The sequence below is a fragment of the Sceloporus occidentalis genome, unplaced genomic scaffold (genome assembly GCF_023333645.1).
Source record: "Sceloporus occidentalis isolate IW3139 unplaced genomic scaffold, rSceOcc1.0.p SCAF_2, whole genome shotgun sequence".
Lineage (NCBI taxonomy): Eukaryota > Metazoa > Chordata > Lepidosauria > Squamata > Phrynosomatidae > Sceloporus > Sceloporus occidentalis.
Window position 1 is genome coordinate 121,181,233 of NW_028316982.1, and position 20,695 is coordinate 121,201,927.

The window sequence follows — 20,695 nt, forward strand, 5'->3', positions numbered from 1 at the left end:
TGACTTCAGCCCTACTCTCAATAACTTAACATATCTGGAGGCACAAGTATGTGTGTGTATTTGTTTTATTCATAATTCTGAATTGCCTTGGGATACCAAAAGTATTTCTAATTAAGGTGATTTTGACAAAACTGTTGACCTCATTTTCAGAATATCCACTGATCAATTTTGTTATTTCAATGGCTATTACGTGTTAAAAGAAATATAACATGCACACATTTGTACAGGTTTTCATAAAGTCTATTTCATTATTTGTGGGCAGCGCATTCAACAGTTAAATACATTTACATAATGTATTATGTAGTGACTGCACTAATGCAGAATTGAGAAACTAGATAGATAACCAATTTAAACTAAAAACCAGCTAACAAGTAACTGCCTAAATACTCTGAATACAGCTCTTGTTCTAGGCCATCCCTCTGAGAAAGAAGAAAGCCTCCAAGTCGCACTGGAATTACATTTTTAAGGCCATATTCATCCAATATCCCATGTTCTGCAACTGTTTTCTTCACACTTTTTAAGCCTCCAATTCTAGGCCAAGGCCAAGTTTATGTCCACCAGCATTGATGTTCTTTCCATCGATTAGGGCAGACATAGTGAGCTTCACACCTGCAGATCACACAAGAAAGGTTTTAGAGAAGGCAAGATGCATTATGTGTATCTACTTGTTTCCAAGCATTTTCCAATGTTAAAAGTAGTAAAGTTAAATGTTTAAGGGCAAAACAGACCCAAATGGACCAAGACAAGGAACAGAAAATATCCACTTCTTCCTAGCTTGGGTTTGGGCCGCCTTAGGCACAGCTTTGGTGTGGGTTGTGGCATGTGTCATCTAAACAGCACACCCCAAAGCCGCACGGAAGTTGGCTTACAATGCCTGCCTGTTTTGGGTGTTAGTCCGCCTTCACCAGCTAAAACAATATCTAAGGTTTAGGTCTGCTTCATTTGTTTCTGCTTTATCATCTTTGTTTGCTTTCTTCTATTATCAACTTTTAGATTGGAAACTCCTCAGGGCAGGAAAATAACTTTTTGCCTGACTCATAGGAACAAATACCAGAAATAATTCTGCAGAAACAAAGAACTTTTCTACTCAGCTATAAGGGAATCACAAGTTAAATACACAACACACTTTAAGTTGCACATGGTTCAAAACTGCATCTTGTATTCAAGTTACCATTAAGATGTTTTGCTGCCCACATGCCTTCATGTAAATGAAATACACAATAAGGTCTGAGAAGTATAAAGCTCCAAGAAAGGACTACTGATGTGGTGTGGAGTGGAAGTTCAGTAAAGGGATCTACACATTAATTTGCATTTCCCCAAGATCTTGAATCTGACAAAAGTGGAAACTGTATTTGTGACCAATACCTTTCCAAAATGCCATAGTGTGTTCACATGATATAGTGTTTTAAAAACCCCTCACACAAAAAGTTATCAGGGAGGCTTCTAGCCAAATTTTCTCCCTGACATGCTAGTTTTCTCTGTGCAGGGAACTGTTTTGTATTTAGCAGCATTCAAATCTGAGTTCCACCCTGCAATCTAAAGTGGTACGGGCCCACACACATTTACAATGTGAGAAAGTGGATGTGAACACATCATGTAGGCAAACACAACACTTTCAAATAGTGATCAATGCCCATTTGTTCTCTTTAAGTCCAGACAGACACCAAACAACACATGCATCCTATAAATTAGTACACTACACAAGGGCTTAAAACTGAATATTTGATTGTCAGACTGAATGCATGAAAATCCTTTTTGAGAAACTGAGTTCTCTCACTGAGAAGCTTTCAAGTGCAAGTCAACCATGCTTAATGTGAACCTACTGTCTGAATCGCCTTACATTCTTAAGACAAATATTTACCTGGCCTCAGGGTTTGGGTGTAGCCGACTCCAACTAGACTAGAATTGTTCACTTTTGCCTGCAAAATAAAAGAAACAAATAGAAGCAATTGAGATATTTAGCCAATCCTTTCTAATAACCATATAATCCAATAAAATGAGACTGAACTTTTAAATTCCTGAGGAAGAATTTATTTACTTATTTGAGTGAAGACAGTAACTTGAGAAAAGTTGTAGTAGGCAGATCAATGCTTTTATTATGCTCTGTAGTTCTGGAAATGACTGATAAATCACTCAAACATTGTTATTTATAAGCTAATTTGAATCGCCTCTGAAAACATGTTTAGCGGAATTTTTAAATGTGCATTTTTTATTTTGCTATCCCTGTTGGAGTAAACATGAGAAAAGGCTTGTTCTAATTTTAATCAATTAGTGAAGAGTGTATCAGACAAAAGTGAGACAGTAGTCCTCAGCAGAAAGTCAATCTTATGTAAGATCAGTGTTTGGGATCCCACCACAACCAGCAGAGCAAACAAGCTCCCTCTTAAAGCTAGAGCAGGACCAGGAAAAAAATTCTCCCAATCTCCCAAGCCTCAGACAACAGAAACTTGTGATTTCTATTAGCTTTTTCTGAACAGAACAGAGCCAACATAAATGAAGAGCCTTGTCTCTCACAACTGGCACTCAAGCTACCTCCCCACACCTCTTTGCACTTCTTCGGTGGCAAGAATTCCAGCCATAAAACAAAGACAGGACAAGGTTTCCACTGGCCCTCACCAGGGGGTGGGAATTGAAAGTGATACAAAGAATGGAACCAAGACAAGGAGGGAGGCTTTTCTGTGTAGGGTAAAAGGAAATTTTGTGTTAGCAGTTTGGCTGAAGTTCTACTTACGGAAATAGAAGCAGTGGGATCCAACTGGTACTTTGCTGCAATTCCAAAACGAGTGCTATTTGTGCCTGCTATCCAGTTCAAATTTATAGCTGTCTCGAGGTTATCACTGACTTTTTGGTAAATTGAGCCACCAAACTCTGAGCCATCATTGCTGAAAAACATTTTTGTACGGATCTTAAGTGAACTGGGGTAAGACAGAAGTTATTACACAGAAAGAGGAATCAGCTACAGTGATGGTATACCAATGCCAATTCCTTTTTGATCATCAATACTGGCTGTACATATTACAGCACACAGTGCATTTCTCTTACCTGCTCCTGAAGCTTATAGCAAATTAGGGATTCCGGGTGTCTGTACAACACCAGCTCTATAGACATTCACATCCACACCCTTTTAACCATTAAAAGTCAGCGGGGAGGGACAGAAACCTCTTCAAATGAACATAAATCCAGACTGTGCAGACGGGAAGCATTATCACATATGCACATATAACTGGAGATTTTTCTCAAAAAATATTGGGCTTCATTTGTTTACATTTGTTTACGTAACATAATTAACTGAAAAATTAAGAACCCAGATAAAAAAAAATTGCAGCAGGGTTTAAATGTAACTGACACTTATTTTCTTTAGCAAGCTTCCTAAGTGGCCATGCCTGTATTAATTCCATATGCCGTTAAAAAGCACATTTTTTGCTATCTGAGAATTTTATATAAACCGGAATACCAGCTATCCAAGTTCATAGCATAATGACTAGTACTACATAATATCTACTTGAAACTATCCAAAACAGAACATCTTACTAGAATCTGAAGTACAAAAAAAGAAAGCCTCTCTGCCTTCACTCTACTCTGCTCTGAATTAAATATTCTTAATACAATTAAATATTCTTTTTCTAACTGGTACATTTTAGTAATGTTTTAAAATTTACTTTTGTTTTTCCAGCCATTCTAGGTGCTCTGATAATACAGCATTCAGCAAACGCATCCTAGCCACTGTAGAAATATTCAGTAATGCAACAGATCCAAGAATAAGATGCTATTTTTTCAAGGTGAAGTTGCAACATGTCTAGACATCTTCATTAACAGCAATCTGGTCATTTTATTAAATACTTACACATTAGTGTGCAACTGGAAATCTCCAGTCTTGTAACCGACAGCAAAATTGTTCCTTGTCAGCTTGGATTTGGCACTATCGAAGGTCATTTGATAACCAGCAAGCCAGCCTTCATAACCAAGGACAGCTGCACCATGGATAGCTGGTCCAGCAAAATCAAAGTCAACATCACACCCAAGGTTTACACATTCACGCTTGTAGGCAGACTTGATTTTGCCACTTTTCTTTCTGAAAAGATACATTCTTAAGTAAGAGTTGTTCTTCTCCTGGAATGCACAAATTATATTAACCCTCATCTTTATAGGGAAATAGAAGACATCTTGTTTCGGTCCCATTCAAAGTGTGTGTGACTAATCACTAGAAAAATGGAAAGAACAAAAGAAGCTCAAATTGTACTAACTGTACATTTAATGGGGGGGTGTCCATGGGTAGACTTTCATTCACACTCACAGATAATTTGTTCAATGTCAAACCCTTAGCAACGTCCAGCTAGGGCTGAGGAAAACTCCTGTCTTAAACCAAGGAGAGTTAATGCTTCACAGTGCAGAACAAGCTGGACCAATAGCCTGACCTGGTATAAGCACATCCCTATATTCGGCAATGCTATAACAGAACTATATAACAGAATTGTAGCTGAAGGTTGCTGTAAATTTATGTATTTTAGTCGTTTGTTGTTGTTTTGTGCCTAAGGATTGTTTCCAATTTATAGTGATCATAAGGTGAACCTATCAAGGGCTTTCTTGGCAAGATTTGTTCAGAAGGGTTTGTTTGCCTTTTCCTTCCTCTGAGGCTGAGACAGTATGACTTGCCCAATGCCAGTAGGTTTCCATGGCTGAGTGGGGATTTAAACCCTAGTCTTCCAGAGACCTAATAAACAAGAAAATCACTAGACCATGCCAGCTCTCACATTTTAATGGCATATGCTTAATATACACCTATTTTTCCCCCCTATGGACCAAGTAAATGCTAAATCTGTGATTTAACACAAAGGTTGTTCAGGATTGTAAAAATTATGCACAATTTAGAAATAAATCTATGTATTTCAAACACAGATTAAGATAAGATTATTCCTTTTTTTCAGGGAATGATTTTTTTGCTTCTAGATTTCATAATACAAAATTGATACCTACAACTATTAGAAGAAAACTAGGTCTTGCATTCTGAACAACACACATACACACACACAAGGCATGTCAGGCTCACAGAGAGCCTTTAAGACTTTACACTGTCCAGCTTGGCTCTAACTGGTATTTGGAGATACCAGCATTTGGACACACCATGAAATCTTCTTACCAAGTCACATTAGTAGCAACTAGTGAACTTTTTATGGCTTTTGGGGATCAGTGGCTTTGAGTCTACAGATTAAATACAAAATGGGCCTTGCCTTCAGGCTAACAATTTAAAAGAAACAATACAAAAGGAATATAGAGATGAAAAAAGCAATGTTTTTTTTTTCAAACTATAAAATCTCAGTAGTTTTATCTAACCTGGAAGCTGGGATCCTGTGCCTTAAGTACATACAAAAACACAGTATGAACCCTAGCCACTGAAATCTTCAGTAATATTTATTAACCCTCTCTTTCTTCTGTCACCTACATGGAACATGCTAAGGTTTTTAATGGGGGGAAACTTACCCGGTATTCGGTGAAAAAGTTGTATCAAATGTCAACTTCAGACCTTTGGCAATCTAGTTTAGGGACAAATAATATTGTCAATTCAAGTGTACAAACACACTCTTTGTAGCATTTCTATAGATCAAAACTCTTACCTGATCTTCAATTGCCATTTCCGTTCCTAGAGTGTTGTCTGTATTCCATTTTTCTGTGAAAGTCACACCATACTCAGCCCACTTGTATTTGGTCTCCAAGCTTCCATTCACTTTCCCTGTATCTGTGTTTGATGAACCAGCTGTTGCAAACTCCTAGCAAGACAATGCAGGTAAGGTATGTTTCGGCTCAACAAACTGATCAACAAAAGATGGTCAGTGGAGTCAGAATACTTCACTTTACAAATACTTGCAAAAACTTGATCTTTACTTTGTAACCATTTACTATAATTAATTAATTGTAGTCATTTACTACAATGTACAGTGCACCCTTGTTTTACATGGGGATCCATTCCAGACCCCCCTCCCCGTGTAAAACAAAAATGCATATGCTCGAAAGTAATGGGGTTCATGCTCGCGGCGGCGCAAGCCTTTCATCTTGTTGCTAGAGCCTAGAGATTCCTGATAGCAGTTTACTATGTCCGCTGCTGGTGAGGGCACAGGAAAACTGGGAAGGGCTTTAAGCCAAAGGATAAAATTACACCTCTCACAAACTCACAGATCAAGCTGTTTAATGCCATGCTGTAAATCAAGGGGGACAAGCTTCAGAGGCCCATGGTTCAATTTTCCATCTCTGAGGCCCACCACCGGCTGATGAAGCCTCCGAATCTAAAGGTAGAAGTGGCTGAGAGTTCACTTCTGGTTTTGTAAACCTCTTTTGGAGGGAGAGTGCAAAACTAGGTGCATCTTGTTTTGAAATGGGATTTCATGGAGACTTCAAGGAATGGTAAATGAATTTTTTTTGGGGGGACAAGTTTTCAGCAAGAGGGAGGTCCTGCAGGGCTGATGGGATGCAAAGGCAAGTTGGAGGGGGGGGTGTTGCAGGCAGCCCACAGGCTACATGACTTCTCCCAATCACTTACCACTCCACTTGCGGACTTCGTTTTCACATCCAATTTCACCAGACCAAAACCTTGACAAACAGAACTTAAGTTACTACCTTTTTACCCAACACAGCAATCTTTAAAGCAGTCCATACTACAAAATTTGACTACAGTCTGAGGCAGAGGTGGAAGAAAACATTACACTACTCTGTGTTTATATTGCTTCTATAGTAAGAAAGTTCTGACGTTAGAAACTGTTTAAAGTTCTGATGAAAAATAAGTGGAAATACGGCACAACTTTAAAAGCTTTTAAAAATTATAGGAGGAAAAAAATAACATTACAGAACTGAAATAAGCATCCAATTCTAGATATAACTGATAGTGAGAGGAAGAAAAGTTATATTCAGCTCCCTCTTATATATCCTTGTTCTGAGGACAGATGAGAAACAAATGAAACTGGAATATGGGAACACAAATGGGCTAGAGTTCTGCCCACAAAGAAATTCACACCAGGTTCATAGTTTCTAATGAGGGTGAATTCATTTTCAAAATGGGCCCAGTATACATGACTTTACAACAGGTTCCAGATACACTCCAGAAATAAAAGGCAGCAAGTGATAAAGGGGGAGTGGGTTTATTTACATCTAGGTAATTTAAATCATTTTTTAATCTGTAAGAGGAAAGGAGAAATTTGAATCAACTTTCCTATTGACATATATGCTTTCCGGTTTTTCCATAAAAATGTGAACCAATTACTAAGCCACAATCATTTACAATTAAATAATATTTTTTATCTCCCAGTCATTTATTTCACTTATTTGTTGCATTGTAGATACAATTTTTCTGAAAGGAAATGTCTTACCAATATTCCTGCTGATCATATTTTTATTTTAGAACAAGAGCATGATGATTTGTGAAATTAAATACAGGAATATGTCAAACTGGCATTCAAACAACTTAGGTCTCTCAACTTAGGTCTCTCAACACCTAGAAGGTGAAGGTTCTGGCTACCTCACAATTTCCCTCCTAAGAAACTCCCAGGTTCTGTATGACTATCAAAGGAAGATCCACCCCACCGTTTGACACTACTGACTTGTGAGGAGGTTTATCCTCAATGGACAGGAGTAATCTCTCCCAACCTCCACTTCACACAGGACAAAGAGCACCATGGTTACATGGTAGGGCAGACCTCTTTACTTATTTACCATTCAAGAGGCCCATTCCCAAAGCAAAACAGCACAGTGCTAAAGCTATATGGTCAGAGGTGTGGAAGAAACATCCCAAAGACTACAGATACACTGCGATGACACACACATCCCCCCCCCCCCGTGATCCCCAAGGATAATTCGACAGCCCTTGCAATCATACTTTTAAAATGGTTCAAATTAGTAAATGCAAATACTCTCATTTTAGCCCTTGTGACACCCTCCCAATGCTGCTGAAAACAAGACTAAAAGTGATGTCATGCCACTTCCAGCTTACTGTAAACACATCTGTGCTGCACCCTTGGAAGGCAAGGGGCAAAAACTGGCCCTCAGCCCAGGCACAGTTCTACAAGACATGGTAAATTGTCCTAATGTTGTCTTTTTCAATCTTGCTCAATATCATGGGGAGAAATGGAACAAAGAGGTACACAGGCAACAACAGTGCATAGACAATACAATATCCATTACAAATATCATCCATACCAAATCCTTTGTTGAAGATGTCTCTGGCAGACTTGCCGAGATCCCCATATGCTGGTGGGATAGCCATTGGAGCTAGAGACAGACAAAAATGAGCATGTTAGTATTACAGTCTTGAATACCAACATTTTAATTATTTTTTATTAAAATGTTCAAGTTTTTTTAACTACAGTGGGCCCTTGGTATCCACCGGGATTTGATTCCAGGAGCCCTGAGGATCCCAAAATCCATGGATGCTCAAGTCTCATTAAATACAATGCCATAGTAACATAGTGTCCTTTATATAAAATGGCAAAAACGAGGTTTACTTTTGGAATTTATATTATTTTTGACTATTTTCAAGCCATGGATGGTTGAATCCATGGATAAGGAAATCCATGGATACAACTGAAATAGTAAACACTGCATTGCTTTATCATTTTAGTGTTAGTTCTATTTGTAACTGTCCTTTATTTGACTTTTTAATTATTTGTAAATAACTGCCCTGAGAGAACTACTAAAGGATGGAATATATAAACATCCTGTTCCATGGTTTGGAATGTCCTTTTCAAAATTTTATTCTACTTTTTTAAACAAAGAATATGGTTCTGAAATGCTACAAAATGAATCTGGCAACCCAATACTTTGTATTCGTTACAAACAGGAATTGCAAATTTAAAGTGAAAGAAGACATCTCTTTCAGACCAGAATGCCCAATGTTTTATGGATAACTGGGGCAAACTTTCTGAATGCAAAAGATAAGACCCCTCATCATCTTCTCTCTTCCATTCCATACATGAAACTCGTGCAAAACAAATGTTCACAACCAACAATACTGTGAATTTATTTCACAGCAGATCTCATTAATAGCAGCATATCTATTCACATAGTGAAAGTAAAATCCAATATCCTCTTTACTGATTAAGCTCTATTATCCCACAAGGGATCTGTTCATTTGGTTATGCAGCTTTGCTGACAGATTCTTGTTATCTGCAGAAGCAAGAGAGATCAAGAAAAATCCCATGACATTCAGGGCACATACAAACACCACTGTTCAGGACTCTGTGACTTGCTGTCGCATTTAGCTTGCATATTATTAATACAGCTTTTACTGTTGAACTTTTAAAGTACTTATGTGCAGATACTGGAAAATAATGTTTACGTCCATAACGTGAAAACACTTTTATCCAATGATTTCTGCACATCATGGTCTTTTAGACACAAGGACCGTGGTTCTGGCACTACTGGGTACAATTTAATGAGCTCCAAGCAAGCGATTTTTCATTTTGTTTGCTTTAAAAGTGTTACCAATACTTTGAACCAATGTTACAAATATTAAGTTTTAAAAGAAATTTTCTCCCAACCTCAAAGATATAAAACTGCCTTTAAGTCTAAAGAGGTTTTTGGAGCATGAATGGTCAGTTTTAGCATTATTTCCATTTGCAATTCACTGACAACTATAATAAAGTATTGTATAGTTAGCTGCTCTGGTCTGAGAGCACAGCTAAAGGACAAGATAAGAGTACCCAACTACAATGCAAGTCTGAAGTTTGGGGAGCGAGGAGATGCATTTGAGATTAATGGAGTATTTTAGCACTTCTGGAATGTTTGCCCAACCACAAAGATCCCTATTTCAATGTTTCTGCTGCATTGGATACAAATATTATCTGTCATGCTTTATTGTGCAGAGGAAACACTTCCATTAGCATTGGAGGTTAATTCAACTGTGGACTCTAAGATGCATAAAGATACAGCATCTGGGCTATCGATGGGTTGCCCTACACCCTTTATGGTGAAGTTTAAAATTCATCCATTGTATTCAACATACAGCTATGCTCACTACCTAGTATTTTTACATTTTGACTTGGAAATATTGTAAGAACATACATTGTCTGTGTTTTATATGCATATTAAGAGTCACATACAGTTGTATGGGTTTGCAGGGCCTAGTTTGACCACGTAGGATTCAATAACTGAAACATATCATCAAGTGGAAAACTCAGAGGAGTCAAATTAAGGCCCCAAACACCATCACCTCTTCCCAGGTTTCCAGTTCAGAAGAGGTAGTACCTGCATCAATCCTCTCTGGGGGATAGAAGGGGCTGACCCTGGCCCCATTCTCTCCTTTCTCAAAAAGGCCCTCCTGTTAAGCTAACTGCTGACTGCAGCCATATTTGAAACATTCTGTGGCATCTTTTCTGTCCCCTGGTATGCTACGGAAAAAAATGACCAAAATACCACTTGCTTTCAAAAACGTTGACACGTTGATCAAAACATACACTTACAAGAAAACGTGCAACAAAATCGGTCAACCTAAACAGTTCCAAACTAGAATTCAAAGATATAGCCATGTTAGTCTGTAGGAACAGTATGTAGAGAGATCTTGTAGCACCTTTGAGACTAAATGAATGAAAGAAATTAGCAGCATGAGCTTTCGTAGGCTTCAGTCTACTTCCCCAGATGCATTTGGTGGCGTGGAAGCCAGGTACAGACATATAGATGCCACTAGTATGTGAGGGAGGCCCTCCCTCCAGTCCATTTGCCTTGGACCAGGCTTCATCCAGAAGGAGAGAAGATCTGCTGGACTTTCCCCCTTCTCCACTGGCATTCCTTTCTCCTTTTGTGCTTCTCTTTTTAGATTGTAAACCTGAGGGCAGGGAAATGTCTAACAATTTGTAAGCCGCTCTGAAAGCCTTTTGGCTGAAGAGCGGAGTATAAATACTCTAAATAAATAAATAAAATGTGTCTGTACCTGGCTTTAACGCCACCAAATGCATCTGAGAAAGTAGACTCAAGTCTACGAAAGCTCAAGTTCCCAAATACTAAGCTCAACTGAAATCAATGGAAGCAATTTCCAGTTATATAACAATGGCCTGTTACAGACTGCCAAAATAAAGCTGCTTGGGGTCTCTTTGGAGGTATGCTATTTAAATGGTGCATGGGTCCTAAGAGTCCGGAGGTCGCGCCAAAGCCACACTCCCTTCCTAAGCACTGGAGTGCAGCTTTGGTGCAGCTTCCGGATTCTTAGGATGCATGCATCATTTAAACAGCATAACTCCAAAGAGACCCCAAGCAGCTTTATTTTGGCAGTCTGTAACAGGCCAATGTTATATGCCAGTCATAGAACAATTCCTTCATAAAATGAGGCAAGTGGCTACATTTCTCAATTCTAAGTAGTGTCCACTTGGAGCAGAAATGTAAAGTGAGAAAACAAAACACATCTCTCTGCAGAATATTGGACAAAAGCAGGCAAGCACATGGCAATTAAACCAAAAGTTATGAAGACTGTATAATGATAATTCACAGAAGCTACTCTTTCATACTCCTCCGCACCGTTATCTTAAAGCACTCCTAAATAATTCTTAGAAGGCTTTGCAAGTATCTTCAGTTTCAATCTTTAAGCAGAACATGCAGAAAGACACATAACAGATGGAACCAAGTTTTTACTTAAAGCATACACTTAAGCAGCTTGATAGTCCCAAAGCTTATTTCAAGTACTTTTTCTGAATATGAATTAACTGTTAAGATATTAGTCAAACTTTTCTATGACTAAAACTTATAAATCTGTTAGTTCAATTACTTCAACGTTCTTACTTATCTCTGTCCCTACTTACGTCTTGGTGGGCGTTGACATGCTGGATTAAAAGTCATAGCTATCTAGTCCAATTTAGAGAATCTATAAAATGGGGAAAAATTCATTAAAAAGAAACTACAGAGATGCAGGATAACAATCCCATGAGAGTATAGACCATTTCAGCATCGGCATTTTTTATTATGTTGCATTATAACCAAAAGTGCGTGGTCTCGTCTTCCAAACAGATCAGAGAAACTGCCTTTGCCTCACCTAACGGACAAAATTTTGGCTTTGCAAATATGGTGCATCTGTGGGAGTGGGGTGGGGGCAGAAGAAAGAAAGGGAACCGGCACATTTCTACAGTGACTGCAGTGTGATCCGTGCCATGCGGCCATCTTAAAGAGACAGACGGACCCTTAAAAGAGATGGACCCTTACTGACTTCTGCACCCACAAGCTGGGAACATAACCCTCCTCTTTGCAACTCTTTTTAACTCTCCAAGAGCTGGATTCTGCTGCTGCAAGTTAGGGACAAGACAGATATATTAAAAAGGGTCAAGGGGAGCAGAGCGAAAAGAGTGAGGAAAGGTGATAGCAGCAAAGGACAACAAAAGAAGGCCTGGAAAAAGGAAAGCTGCTGAGGAGCATGGAAGTACAGAGGAGCAGGCGGAAACTGAACACCACCAGAAGCCATCTCTTCAAGGCTGCGGTTTTTAAAGACACATTTGGGAGACAGAGTCAGTTCAATGGCCCTTATTTCCATGCGCAGGAAAGAGGGTTGGGAATGGGGAAGAGACCGCAAGGACCATGGTGCACAGAGCAGTGGGCCAATGAAAAAGGCATTGTGAGTGTGGGTGTCTGTGTGTATCTGTGTGTGTGTATGTATCTGTGTGTGTCTGTAACTCTCTGTGTGTGTATATACAGTATCTATATATCTACATCTGTGTGTGTGTGTGTGTACTGTGTAACCACACAGGGAGAGGAAATACAATGTCCTGAGGGGATAGAGTACAGAAGGAACCATTTCTCCCTTCCAACTACACTTCCACTAAGGAGAGCATAACTTATATAAGCCATAACTTATCTTAGCCACACCAAAAGGGGGGGGGGGGGGGGAGTCAGCACATAACAGGCCCTAAATCCAACTTCAAGGGCAACGGTGCACAGAGCAGTTGGGCAATTAAAAAGGCAGGGTATACACTCAATATAGATTTACACACATATATAAAACCAGAGAGAGAGAGAGAGAGAGAGAGAGAGGAGAGATATAAGGTCCTAAAGAAAAGGGATACAGTGCAAGAGCCATTTCCCTTTTCCTAGTACACTTCCACCAAGAAGGGCATACATAAGTGTGTGTATGTATTTATATATATACCTGTATATATAATCAGAGAAAGAGAGGAAATTTAAGGACTTAAGGCTAGAGTACAAAAGGAGCCATTTCCTCCTTCCAAGTACACTTCTATCAAGCAGGGCAGCATGGCCATAACTGATATACAGTATAACTTATGGACTAGCCACCCCAAAGGGGAAAAAAGTCAGCACACAGCAGGCCCTACATCCTAAATCAGGCCCCAACCAGAGGAGTCTGCTGGAGTCTCCTTCCTTGGAGCTCTTTAAGCAGAGGCTGGGTGGCCATCTGTCAAAGGGGGTGCTTTGATGGAGAGTTCCTGCATGGCAGAATGGGGTTGGACTGGATCAGGGTCGGGGGTCTCTTCCAACTCTATGATTCTATGAGACCCAAAGGATCCAAAGGGATCTTTCGCCCCTCAATAATCGATCCCATGCAGCAGCAGCAGCAGCAGCAGGAGGAGGAGAAGCCGCCACAAAATGGAGGACATTCAAAGGAAAGGTGGGAACACGGCCAGACAAAAGCTAAGAAAGAACATGGCTATAAATGTAAAAAATTGGTTGTGCTCTAAAATGGAGGATGCCTCGGAATTCATCCCAGAGACAGGAGGTTGGAATGGAGGACTGTGTCCTGGAAATGGAGGACCATTCCTCTGGTGGTCAAGGCATCAAGGGCCACAATCCCTTATATATGAATATCATATATGTGTGTATATATAAATTAATATGGGTGATTATATATATATATATATATATATATATAAAATATAGGGGATATGTATGTATGTATATATACACACACACAAAATTAATATGGGGATACAGTATATATATATATATGGAGGATATAACATGTATATATATATATGGGGTATATTATATATATGTGTGTGTGTGATATAATGTATATATATTTATACATTAATATAGGGATATATATATATATATATATATATATATAGTGTGTGTGTATATATATATATATATATATATATAAAATATAGGGGATATGTATGTATATATATATATATATATACACACACACACACACAAAATTAATATGGGGTATATTATATATATATATGTGTGTGTGTGTGTGTGTGATATAATGTATATATATTTATACGTTAATATAGGGATATATATATATACAGTGTGTATATATATATATATATATATATATAAACTAATATGGAGATATGGTGTGTATGTATGTATGTATGTGTATATATATATGAGGGTCGTGGAGCTGCACAGAGGACGGAGGAGGGGGCTCTCCTGGCCAACCTCGCAGGGCTGTTGTGAAAGGAAGGCAGGGGCTGAGAGTTCCACTGCCAGAGTTCCCCCCCGCCTTCCCCAGAAATGGACTGATCCGCTCCCCCCCGCCCCCTTCGAAAGGGCGACCCCCGCTCTGTTGCCATGGCAACGCAGCCTACCTGCCCAAAGGAGGGAAGGGGCGAAGAAGCCTCTCCTCTCTTTCTCTCTCGCCGCGTGAAGGCCGCGCTGGAGGGCGAAGTGAAGGAGACACCCCGCGCGCCTGCCTGCCGCCCTTCCTTCCTCTCTAGGACCTTCCGCAACGAGCGAGGGCTGCCCCGCTGGGCGCCTGAGTAGAAATCTTCCCTTCCGCCGCTCTCGCTGCCTTCCCTGCTCCGTGGGAGAGACGCGGGAGAGGGCGAAAGGAGGCGCAAACAGCGCTGGGAGTGCGGGAAAGGGACAACGGCGAAACGGAGCCCGCTAGGCGTCACCTTGGAAAGCAGGCACTGGAGTAGGCAGCCCGCTTAAGAATAACGGAGGGGTCCTCAGCCTCACCCAGGCCGGAGGGGAGGAGAGAAGGGGCGGGACTAGTGTATGGAGGGGCGTGGTCATTGTGTGGAAGGGGCGTGGTCAGCCCTGTGAGGAGGGGGCGACTGCCCGAGTGGGCCTCCCGCGCATGCGCTGTTGAGGGGAACGTGTGTAATGGCTTCCTGTGCGTCCAGAGTGTGCCTGTCTAATGGGGTGACCCTCATGCAGAAGGCCAAACACACATGATACTGTATCATTGCTGCCTTGTCCACCAGAGGTCCTCCTTTTCCAGGACACGTCCTACATTTCCTTTATGTGTCCAGGAGGCATTTCAAAATGCCCCCCAGTTTCCTTGAATGCCCCACATTCAGTTCAGTGCCTTGCCCTCCTTTGAGCCAAGGACATTCCTGCTGGGCACCCTGCTTTCCAACCCAGGCTCTGCTCAGACTGTATGGCCGCCTCACAGGGCCATGCTCCCAGAGCAAGGGTACACCACTGAGCACTGAAGCGGTCACCCTCTTCCCCATCGCCATGTGCGCCACACTGGATTATTTCTGCCTAGGGATGGGAAGGGCAGCCATGAAAGAAGAAACATCTAACTAAGCTATTTCATTGTTAACTGCCTTCGAGTCGATCTGAGGAAGCAGACTGGAGTCTAGGAAAGCTCCTGCTGCCAACATCTTTCTCTCAGTGAGTCCCAAAGGGGCTCCAGGATCCCTTTACAGACTATTAAATGGGTACATTTTTGCAGCACCTTTGAGACTCATTGAAAGAAAGAAAGTTGGCAGCAGGAGCTTTCATAAAGTCCACTTCAAACTGCATCTGAGGAAGTAGACTGAAGCCTAGCAAAGCTCCTGCTTCCAATTTCTTTCTTTCAGTGACTCTCAAAGGGGCTACAAGAGCTCTCTCCACATCATCATCATCATTATATCCCACTGCATCTGAGGAAGTAGACTGGAGTCTAGCAAAGCTCCTGCTGCCACCTTCTTTCTTTCAGTCAGTCTCAAAGGGGCTGCAAGATCTCTCTCTACATTATTATTATATCCAACTGCATCTGAAGAAGTAGACTGGAGTCTAGAAAGGCTCCTGCTTCCAACTCCTTTCTTGCACTGAGTCACAAAGAGGGTACAAGATCTCTATTATTATTATATCCCACTGCATCTGAAGAAGTAGACTGGAGTCTAGAAAGGCTCCTGCTGCCACCTTCTTTCTTTGAATCAGTCTCAAAGGTGCTACAAGAACACTCTACATATCAAGGGTCACACAGGAGTTGTTGTTGTTGTTGTTGTTGTTAACTGCCCTGGTCAGTCTGAACCCATGGCAGCCCTATGGATGAGGCACCTCCAAGGCCCCCTGCCCTCCGCTGCTCTGCAGAATCCCTTCAACCCCATAAAACCCACAGTGACCTCCTCAACAGAGTCCCTCCATCTGGCATCAGCCTTCCTCTCTTCCTACTCCCCTCCGCCTTTCCCAGCATTGCTGCTTTTTCCAATGAGTCCTCCTTTCTCATGATGGGACCCAAAGTACGACAGCCTCAGTTTGCTCATCTTGGCTTCCAGGGAGGTTTCCGCCTTGATCTGCTCTTGGACCCATTTGTTTGTCCTTTTGGCTGTCCATGGGATCCTTGGCACTCTTCTCCGTCTCAAATGGATGGATTTTCTACCTATCATCTTTCTTAACTGTCCAGCTCTCACATCCATACATGGCAATAGGGAATGCAATGGCTTGTATGATTCTAACTTTTGGGCTCAGTTGTATATCTTTGCATTTTAGAATCAGTTCTAGTTCTTTCATAGCCACCCTTTCCATTCTTCATCTTCTTCTGATTTACTGACTGCAGTCCGCATTTCTATTAATGTTTGATCCCAGGTGCTATTTCTATTTCTTCATTGTCTAGGTTGAACTTGTGAAGGTCCTCTGTGGTCATTATTTTTGTTTTCTTCATGTGCAACATTAAGCCCTGCCTTTGCACTTTCTTCTTTGATCTTCCTTAGTAGTTGTTCCAGGTCTGTGAGGCTTTCTGCTAGTACTATGGTGTCATCTGCATATCTTAGATTGTTGATATTCCCTCCTCCTATTTTCACTCCTCCTTCTTCTGTTTCCAAGCCTGCTTTCCTTATAATATGTTATGCATACAAGTTGAACAGGGAGGGCGCCTCACCAGCTGCTGGGAATGCCAACAATGACCCAGTGAAGTTGTGAGCTATGCTGGCGGTGGTATAATAGCCACCGGCCAGACAGGTCACAAACGAAGGGTCTGACCAAGAGCGCCAAAGGGCAGGATGGGCTCTCTAGCCTTATGGCAACCATCCCAGGAAAAGGAAAACTCTAATCCCAAACCCGGGCAGATGGTGCTTGTCTAACCCTGTAAGGTCAACCATCTAAGAGAAGGAAACTCTAATCAAACCTACGACCCGAGGACCTCACTGCCACTGTCCATGCTTGTCAAGGCCTCAGCAGACGAACCTCTGGTTTAAAGGGTGAGGCCAGTTCTGTGTATGCTGCGCTCCACCAGAAAAATCCATTGCACAGGCTCGAAGGATACATCCAATCCCCGAAAAAGCCCTGTAGCGATAGGCAAGGGATGAAACGGCAGGTGTAAAGATGCACTGGAAGCCGCAGACCCAACCCTGCATGCAGGCAGTTCAGGACTTTGGTCGAACAAAGACAAAGAAACAAAGGCATAAACCGGCCTCCAAAGGTGCAAATAGACTAACGCTTGCATGCTGGAACATCAGAACCATGCAAGATTCTGCAGATAGTGAATGTCCTGAGTGTCGTTCTGCTCTAATAGCCCATGAACTGTCACGACTTAACATTGGCATCGCTGCTCTTAGTGAAGTTCATCTCCATGAGGAAGGCAGCCTTAAAGAACACGGTGCTGGCTACACACTCTCTTGGTCTGGCAAACCCAAAATTGAAAAACATCTTTCAGGTGTAGGCTTTATGATCAAAAACTCCATTGCCTCCAAACTCAAATCCTTGGCAACAGGACACTCTGATCGCATTATCTCCTTACGCCTTCGACATGTTGTTCTCTTCAGTATATATGCTCCAAGTATGCAAGCCAACCCTGTGGAAAAAGACAAATTCTACTCAGACCTACGCCACCTTATACAAAAAGTCCATGCAGAGGACAAAATCATTATCCTTGGTGACTTCAGTGCCAGAGTAGGAAAGAACTTCGAAGCCTGGAAAGGTATTTTAGGCAAGCATGGTGTTGGAAACTGTAATGATAGCAGTTGCCTCCTGCCAGAGTTTTGTGCAGAACAGCAGTTGACAATTGCAAACACCATCTTTCAGTAGGAAGATAGCTTGAAGACAACCTGGATGCATCCCCGATCCAAACGCTGGCACCTCATTGAATATATCCCAGTACACCAGAGAAATATTTGCGATGTCCATCATACCCGACTGATGTCCAGCACAGAATGTCAAACAGATCATCGTCTTGTAAGATGTAAACTAAACCTTCATCTTAAGCTCAAACCTAAGAGGGGTGGCATCTTAAAGGATGCAGCCTTGTCTGATCCCTTTGCCAAATGGGAACCATTCTGTTTCTCCATGTTCTGTTTTAACAGTAGCCTCTTGCCTTGAGTACAGATTTCTCATCAGGATTATCAGATGTGTTGGCATTTTCATGTCCTTAAGGGCATTCCATAGGCTTTCGTGATCTATGCAGTCAAAGGCTTTGCTATAGTCTATAAAGCACATGCTTGTTTTCTTTTGCAGTTCCCTGGTGCACTCCATAACTAATGTAAAGTCAGAAGCATCCTAGCCATTGCATTCCCTATTACCATTTATGGAAGTGAGAAAGCAGATAAGAAGCAAACCAACTCATTTGAGATGTGGTGCTGGAGAAGAGTGCTGAGGATCCCATGGACAGCCAAAAAGACAAACAAATGGGTCCTAGAGCAGATCAAGCCAGAACTATCCCTGGAAGCCAAGATCACAAGACTGAAGCTGTCGTACTTTGAGCACATCATGAGAAGTAATGACTTGTCAGAAAAGACAGTAATGCTGGGAAAGGTAGAGGGAAGTAGAAAGAGAGGAAGGCCACATGCCCAATGGATGGACTGACTCAGGGAGGTCACTGTCATGAACCTACAAGAGTTGAACAGAAAGGGTGAGGATAGGGTGAACTTGCAGAGGCCTCATCCACTGGGTTGCCATGAGTCAAGGTTAACTTGAGGGCAGCAAACAACAACGAGCTTGTACTGCCTTTATTTCTTCTGCTCTGCTCAGGAGGTGAATCTGAACTTTCTGCCAGCTTCAAACACTCTCCTTGTGGCATGTGACAGACATGCAAGCGACAGACCTGCAACCTGTGGCTTCAGCATTCCTTCCTCTGAATTAACTCTGTACCATCTTTGTTGGCTGATGAAGAAAGCTTTTTCTTTGCCCATGCACACCTCTTGTTTGGCCTAATTAAAGTTACTACCAATGTGTATTTTGGATTATACATGAGATGGCAACCTTAATCCCATTTAATAAAGTCATAATATTTTAACATGCCAGCTTTGCAAGACTGGTACCACAGAAACAAACATAGGTATTTAACACTGTGCAAAGGATATACAAAGGTATCATGTAGCACTTTTCCAGACTAACACAGCTATAGCAATAGGGTTTACATTTCTATACCACTTCGTGCTGAACTAAGCAGTCTCTAAGCAGTTTGCAATAAACTGGGTACTCATTTAACCAACCTATGAAAGGATGAAAGTATGAGTCAACCTGGAGTCCTCTGGGATCTAACTCACAATGTTGTGGCTTCAGTACTGGCATTTAACCGCTGTGCCACCAGAGCTTTGAATTCTGTCCAATTGATTGTGTGTTATGGTTGATTTCAACATGTTGGTTTTATTTTTTCTGTCCTTTAGAATTGCTTGATTCCATGCACTCCTTTATTTGCCATTGGTGTTCCCTACATCTCAGATGCGCCAGCAATAGGTGAAGAAACAGAAACAATTTACTGGAACAACTCCCTTGTTAGAACAAGTGTGACTTTATACTGAAAACCTGACAACTAGACATACATATGTCCTTCCAACTTCCATACAGGACACAATACAGTAATCATTGTCTACAACTAAGCTCTACATTGTAACCACATCTGTTCAGATTCATTGGATAGGGCCTGACTAATTAAGGATTTCCATCAGCTACAGTACAGTGGGACCTTATTATCTGCTGGAGTTTGGTTCCAGTACCCCTCGTGCATAACAAAATCCACGTCCCATTAAATACAATGGCATAGTAAAATGGTGTCCCTTATATGAAATGGAAAATCAAGGTTTGCTATTTGGAATTTATACTTTTTTGGAATATTTTCAAGCTGTGGATGCTTGAATCCATGGATAAAAAATCTGTGGATAAGGAGGAGTGACTATTTAATATCTACCCTGTGGAAGGTGGGAGGAGAATATGGAAATTTGGCAAAACCAGATTTACACCAAGGAATTGTTTACTGCAGGACCAAACTGAACGAGAATGTGCTACTTGTCACCTACAAATGTAAGTTGAAATCAATGAGACATGACCCCTAAGGGATAATACAATTTTCCCCTCACAGATCATGCCTGGTAAGTCAGTGCTTGTTTAGAGAATACCCCTCACCCATCATGAGCAGCTACTTACTAGCAACACCAGCCCACACAAGGTTAAAAAAGCAATCACTGCTGTTTCAAACCTGGATACCACCTCTGTCCCTGCAGCTGAACAATACCATAATAGGATCTAGCAATGTCACCCACAACATGAGAAGTCCAGTCATTTGCCCATCATTGAATGTGACATATGCCATCTGTCAGCAGTAGCAGTGCTATTCTAC

General features: G+C 41.3%; 1 protein-coding gene across 2 annotated transcripts; it reads right to left on the reverse strand.

Moving 5' to 3' along the window:
* Window positions 1-218: 218 nt before the first annotated feature.
* Window positions 219-14,662, reverse strand: VDAC2 (voltage dependent anion channel 2). 2 transcript variants are annotated; one of them, XM_089510730.1, is made up of 10 exons: window positions 14,517-14,662; window positions 11,772-11,833; window positions 8,182-8,253; window positions 6,533-6,582; window positions 5,613-5,765; window positions 5,479-5,531; window positions 3,845-4,072; window positions 2,732-2,882; window positions 1,862-1,919; window positions 219-609 (listed from the first exon to the last, which is right to left on the reverse strand). In XM_089510730.1, exons 2-10 carry the CDS (start codon window positions 11,806-11,808, stop codon window positions 518-520), a joined length of 894 nt encoding a protein of 297 aa, XP_089366856.1. In that variant the 5' UTR covers window positions 11,809-11,833; window positions 14,517-14,662; the 3' UTR covers window positions 219-517. The 2 variants fall into 2 exon arrangements, with proteins under 2 accessions (XP_089366856.1, XP_089366857.1); XM_089510731.1 differs by lacking the exon at window positions 11,772-11,833 and having other exon boundaries at window positions 14,517-14,660.
* Between the last annotated feature and the right edge of the window lie 6,033 nt (window positions 14,663-20,695).